The sequence below is a fragment of the Trichechus manatus genome, unplaced genomic scaffold (genome assembly GCF_000243295.1).
Source record: "Trichechus manatus latirostris isolate Lorelei unplaced genomic scaffold, TriManLat1.0 scaffold00185, whole genome shotgun sequence".
Classification (NCBI taxonomy): Eukaryota; Metazoa; Chordata; class Mammalia; order Sirenia; family Trichechidae; genus Trichechus; species Trichechus manatus.
Window position 1 is genome coordinate 3,373,462 of NW_004444121.1, and position 6,034 is coordinate 3,379,495.

General features: G+C 66.5%; 1 protein-coding gene across 1 annotated transcript; it reads left to right on the top strand.

Moving 5' to 3' along the window:
* Window positions 1-2,394, top strand: THEM6 (thioesterase superfamily member 6). The gene is made up of 2 exons (XM_004387417.1): window positions 1-526; window positions 2,281-2,394. Exons 1-2 carry the CDS (start codon window positions 17-19, stop codon window positions 2,392-2,394), a joined length of 624 nt encoding a protein of 207 aa, XP_004387474.1. The 5' UTR covers window positions 1-16.
* Window positions 2,395-6,034: the final 3,640 nt, after the last annotated feature.

Sequence of the window (6,034 nt, forward strand, 5' to 3'; positions counted from 1 at the left end):
GCCCGCCGCCGCCGCGATGCTGTGGCTGCTGGTGGCGCCGCTGGCCCTGGCGCTCGCCTACTTCGCGCTGCTAGATGGCTGGTACCTGGTGCGCGTGCCGTGCGCCGTGCTGCGCGCGCGCCTGAGGCCGCCCGTCCGCGACCTGCTGGCGGAGCAGAGCTTTCCAGGCCGCGTGCTGCCCTCCGACCTGGACCTGCTGCTGCACATGAACAATGCGCGGTACCTGCGTGAAGCCGACGTGGCGGGCGCCGCGCACCTGACCCGCTGCGGCGTGCTCGGGGCGCTGCGCGCGCTCGGGGCGCGCGCCGTGCTGGCTGCCTCGTGCGCGCGCTACCGCCGCTCGCTGCGCCTGCTCGAGCCCTTCGAGGTGCGCACTCGCCTGCTGGGCTGGGACGACCGCGCCTTCTACCTGGAGGCACGCTTCGTCAGCCTGCGCGACGGCTTCGTGTGCGCTCAGGTGCGCTCCCGCCAGCACGTGCTGGGCACTTCACCTGAGCGCGTCGTGCAGCACCTCTGCAAGCGCAGGGTGAGTCACCCCGGCTCCGTGCACGCCCCTCGCCCCTGGGAAAGCCCCTCCCGCCTGATACTGCCCCCGTCCTTGCCTCTGGACCCAGGCCTCCTCTCTGCCTTTACCCCTGCGAGTTCTTTGGGTCCTCCAATCAACTCCTCATAGTCTGCCCTAGCAGCCTCCCCTCCTGTCACTTAGCCTGGCCCCGCATATCTCCTTGCCACTCCCTGCTTCCTTCCCTTCCTCCAAAACTGAAAAGCCGGTCCAGGCCACTCCTTGGAAGGCAGGGCTTGGTGCTGCTGTGTCCTGGAGCGCTGAGTCGGCCTCTCTTATCCGTGCTCCTGAACATGGGACTGGCGGGCGGGAGGGCGCAGTGAAAGGCTAGTTTGCATTCTCAAGGACCTGAGGCCCCTTTCACATGGCACAGAGCCAGAGGCTGCATTCCCATTACTCGAGTTGGGGGTTTAGGCCGGGAAGCTGTCAGCCTTTCTGCCTTTCTCCAGTGGAGAGGCGAGTGCCTGCCTGGGGCTTATGCCCTCCCCACGGCCTGCTCCTCCCAGCACGGTGGAGCTGGCTCCTGAGGCATGGCAGTCGGGCCTTGGGGAGGCCAGGGCACCGAGGTGATGGTTACCAGGGCAGACATCTGTGCAGGTAAGCCCCTGAGAAGTCACCAGAGCCCTCATACCGGCCGCTAGGGCCCGCCCGACCTTTGGGGTGCCAACAGCCAGGGCACTGCCCTATCTGGCTTGGACAGGGCTGCCTTAGCAAGTGATACAGCCTCACCTCGGTGTCGAGGGGCCAGCCTTCCCCCCATTTCAGACGGTAGGACCTGCCCCAGGCTGCACAGCAGATCGCAGGCACGGCCTCGGGTTTCCTGTGTCTGTTGACTCTGGGACCCCCTGAAAGGGCCTGGATCTCCCCCCCACCCACAAGGGAGGATGCCGGGCTCTGCAGGTCACTTCCTGTGGTAGGGGTCCGGGGAGGAGCCACCAACTCCCGACAGCCGGGACTTGAAGGTGGAGGAGGAGGGGAAGCCGGACGGGCTTTTCCGCGAGGGAGGCCTGGGGTGGTCTGGGGTGGTCGGGCCTGGGCTGGCTGGTGCACTCAGTGCTTGGGGGAGGGGCAGGACAGGTGTCAGTGGGTGGAACCGCACACCTTGATGGCGCCTCAGTGGGAGGGTCAGATGGTGGCCAGGGGCCGCCCTGGGCCAGGGAGGGTCCCCAGCAGGGTCCTGCAGGGAGGGCCCCAGCTTCGGGGGCCACTCTCCCTGCCCCCAGCCTCCCTGATGCCTGTATGTGTGGGCATCTGCGTGGCCTCTCCCTTCTCCGCCTCCCTTGGTCTGGCCCGGAGTCCCGCCTGTTACCCGTCACAAGATGGTGCTGAGTCTGTGGGAGGAGAGTGAGAGCGGGGTGGTCAAGCCCAGAGCTAATCAGGAGGTACCATCCAGCCCCTCTCGGCGCACATGTGGACTGTGCTCCGAGGTCTCACAGCTGGCCGCTGTCCAGCGCTGTCCTGCCCCCAGGCCTCAGGCCCACACCTCCCCCATTCCTCGGGGTCTCCCGTTGTCCCTTCTTCACCCCGTCCCTCCAGCCAGTGCCACATCCCGGGGCTCCCGGAACTGAGCGGTCAGGCTGACCCAGTGCGGGGGGCAGGCCTGAAAGGGGCTGAATCAGGGATAGTAAGTTCTGATGGGAGGAAGTCCAGGAGCGTGAAGGGACCCCTGCTCCATCCACAGCAGCGGGTGATTCCAGGAGCCTCACCTACCCTGACAGGTGGAGCCCCCGGAGCTGCCGGAAGACGTGCAGCACTGGATCGCCTACAACGAGGCCAGCAGCCAGCTGCTCCGTGCCGAGAGTGGGCTCAGCATCGCTGCCAAAGATGAGTGACCGCTGCCTCCACGCCCTGCCTGCTCAGCCCAGCCTGGATCCTGTGCCCATGTGGCCCTGGGTTTCCGACACCACTCTGTTCCAGGCTCCACACTGGGCAGGGGTGAGGGTTGCTCGTGCACCCTGACCAGCTCAGCCCAGGGTGGAGAGGACTGGCAAATCAGGAGGCCCAGAGCCCTCGGTGAGGGCCAGGGAAGCCCAGGTGGGGAGGGACAGTACCAGCCTTGAGGGCAGGTGCCCCATGGCCGTGAGGGGGTGTGGCAGGGGTAGGACCCGGGCAGTCTTGGGGGCCTGGCCAGGGGCTTTTGACCTGATCTGGGGACAGTGGGAGCTCCTGAGCGGCATTTCTTCGGGGTGGGGGGTGGGGAGTGAGCCCAGGGTGGAGTCTGGAGGCCAGGCGGGCCTAGGGCAGGCAGATGGAAGGGCATACAGAGAGGGGACTGGCGAGCACCCCCAGGGTGTATGCCCCCTGCACTGGCTCCTCTGCTGTAGCCACACTCCCAGGAGGACAGGGTGGGTAGCCTGGAGGGGTGCTGGGGATGGTGGCAGGCCACCTGGGGACAGCACTCCTGCAGAGGTGGCTGAGGAGCCCCACCCTGGGCCCTGCCCCATCACCATGCTGTGGGACCCCGTGCTGGACCCTGCCCTCCTGGGCCCAGCTGCCCTTCTGCCATCTCTCCTCCCCTGCCCAGCACCCCACCCTGCGGTCCCCTGCTTCTCCCTGCTCTGAAGGGCTTTCCCTCGGGCTGGCCAGGGTTGGGACAGGGTCTTCTGGGCCCCCCGTCTTGCCTCCATGCCCTGCCCTGGCAGCTGCTCTCGCCTGCCGGTAGTGAGACCAGGTTTTGGGTCCACCTGCTCCTGCCTGATCCCTCACTGACAGCTAGGGAATGGGGCCTGGAGAGAATAAGCACTGGGGCAGAGCGGGGCAGGGCCCCAGCCCAGCGTGCTGCCTGATGTCCTCAGCTCCCAGGAGGGGGCACTGAGGTCACCAAGGTTTGGGGGGTCCTGGAGGTAGGGTCGCTGCATGCCTGTGTATGTGCGGCTGCTCAGGGCCGTATGTCCACCGCCCCCCCCCCCCCCCCACCACCCTCCTGACTCTGGGTCGAAGTCTGTTCCACACACCGAAGGGCTCTAGGCAGCCCTCTTAGGGCCCCACCCCCCCCACCAGCCCCCAGGCAGGCCAGACCCCTGGCCACCCGGAGCTGCCTCCCTGCTGCCCCTCGGGGTCCGCAAAGCTGGTCCCGAGCCAGAGCCGCATTGCCACACGCGCCTGCTCCTGAGCTGTTGTTTTTGCCTTACACCCGCCACGGGGAGCTGCGGTCTTTATTTATTTAAAGAAAGTGCAAAATTAAAGGATTTTAAATGTGAGTGTGCTGAGGAGGGCCTCATTACAGGAACCCTGGCCCTGGGCAGGGCTGTTTCGCGCCAGGAAGGCGTCACGGGTGCGTCTTCTGGCATGGGGGCCTGGCTGGCAGGGCAGGGGTTGAGGCCAGAGGTGGTGTCCAAGCCCCTGTGCCGGCCCCAGACCCAGGCCCCTCCCCGAGTCCTGAGCCCTGCACTCCCCCCAGGGACAACCTCCCAGGCTTCTGGCTCTGCTCCTTGGGATCCAGAGCCTCAGAGCCAGATTGGCTGCCTGGGTCTGGTGGGACTAGCTTGTCCCCGGGTTGGCCACTGTTGGGGAGTTAAAGGTCCATGACCACTCAGCAGCCCAAGGGGCATCCCCAGCGGGGAGGCAGTGCAGGCCAGACTCAGGCAGGGGTTCTTGTCCTGGGTGGGCCAGGCTCGGAGAGAAGGATCTCAGAGACAGATTTCTGCTGGCGAGGCAGGAATCCCAGAGGATACCCAGGTGGAGGGGACCATCTGAGGTGGGAAGCAAGGGCGTGGGAAGGTCTTCCTGAGGGAGGGGGGCATTGTGCCCTGGGGGTGCTGGGCCAGGAGCACCTGGGGGGTGCTTTGGTGGGTGCATGCAGCTGCCTGATGTCTCTCAGCCACAAGGGGGTAGAGCTGCCACCCATTGGTTCCCCGCTGGAGGGCCTCCCAGCCTCTGCCTCAGACTACCACTGGCCGCCCCACATTCCCCTCAGGGCCCAGAGATGCGGGTCCCTCCTCTGAAGCCCTGCTGGCTGAGGCTCTGTGCTCCTCGCATTCCACCTGGCACCTAGCCCTAGAGCTTCTTGGAGCACCTGGACAGTCGCCCACCTCGTGGATGTAGAACCTGAGGCTTAAGCAGGGAGTGCCTGACCTGGGGGCTGGCGTGTCCCAGGCCAGGATGCTGCTCCCCACGCAGCCTTCCCTTGGGGAGGCCCCTGCTCTCGGGGTGCAGGGAGGGGTGGTGGCGGTGGTTCTTCACTGGCCCGTCCGCGCCCACTTAAAGTGTCACTCGCTGCTTTGCCCGCCAGGCAGCCCTGGGGAGGGCCGGGTTGGACAGCAGTTCACTGTCTCCCTTGCCCTTCGTTTTTGACCCCCCCATGTCCCCACCTGAGACCTCTCCCAGCTCAAAGCGGCAGCAGGCATTTCCAACGCCATTCAGTCCCCAGCAGGCTTCCCGGCCTCCCTGCTGCCTCCCCGCTGCCTCCCCGGGGCGGCTGGCAGGGCTCACAGTGGAGGTTTGGGCAGGGAGGGGGCTGTGGCAGCCCTGCTCTCCCTGCGGAGACCCTGGGTGCAAGGACCAGGAATGTGGGCTCCGGCTCCAGCTGGCTGTGGGGGGTCGGGAGTCCTTGCCACGCTGGACGCCCTCTCCTGGCCACATGATGCTGCATGGGCGGGGAGCCCTGCAGGAGCCCACACCCACCCCCCATCTGCACCTAGGAAGAGCCGGGGACCTTCATCTGTGCTCTGCTGGTAAAGCTGAGGCCAGTCCCCAGGGAGGGTGAGGCCCTGGCGGGACTCAGTGGGGGCTCCAATGGGAGAGCTGCAGGCAGAGTGTTCCCATAGGCTCCCTCAGCAGTCCTGGCCGAGGGCTGCTGCCAGGACCTTCATTCCCTGGTGTTTCTGGGATGGCTCTCAGGTGTGTGGGGGGTGGAGGTGGGGGGCCCTGACCTCCGTGCCCTTCACAGGCAGGGGTGAGCTCTCCTGGGGTTCTGAGGGGCTCGTCACTCCCCCTGTGCCCCTCCGGTCCCTGCTTGCTTTTTCCCGCTCCCGCCCGGGAGCTGCAGGGGCAGCAGGACCCAGGGTCATGGGCCGGGGTTGCCCAAGGGGCCTTAGAACCCAAGACCTCGCTGGGCAGAACCCAGAAAGTGCTTGGCCCCCAGGGAGTTCCCACCAGCGTCCCACAGCAGGGCACTTTCTGCGGCTGTTGCCCTCAGCTGCCCCTGATGTGCTGCTGGGGGCGGGCGGGGGGTATTGGGTACCGAGGGTGAAGCAGGAGCCTGAAGGCCGGGTCTCCTGTACCCTCAGGACTCTGGGCTCCTGGGGGTGGAGGGTCAGCAGATGCCTCCGGCAGACAGAGCCAGCCCCAGGGGCTGAGCTGCCTGAGTCTCCCACAGGTAAAGCCTGCCCCAAGCTGGCACAGCCTGGGTGTCCCGTGGGCACAAGCTCATCTAGTCCCAGCTGTCTGTCTCAAGGGGCGAGGACATGGCAAGACCCTTGTCAGGGTGGGGCCTGGCTGTGAACGTGCATGGACACCCACAGACACCCCATC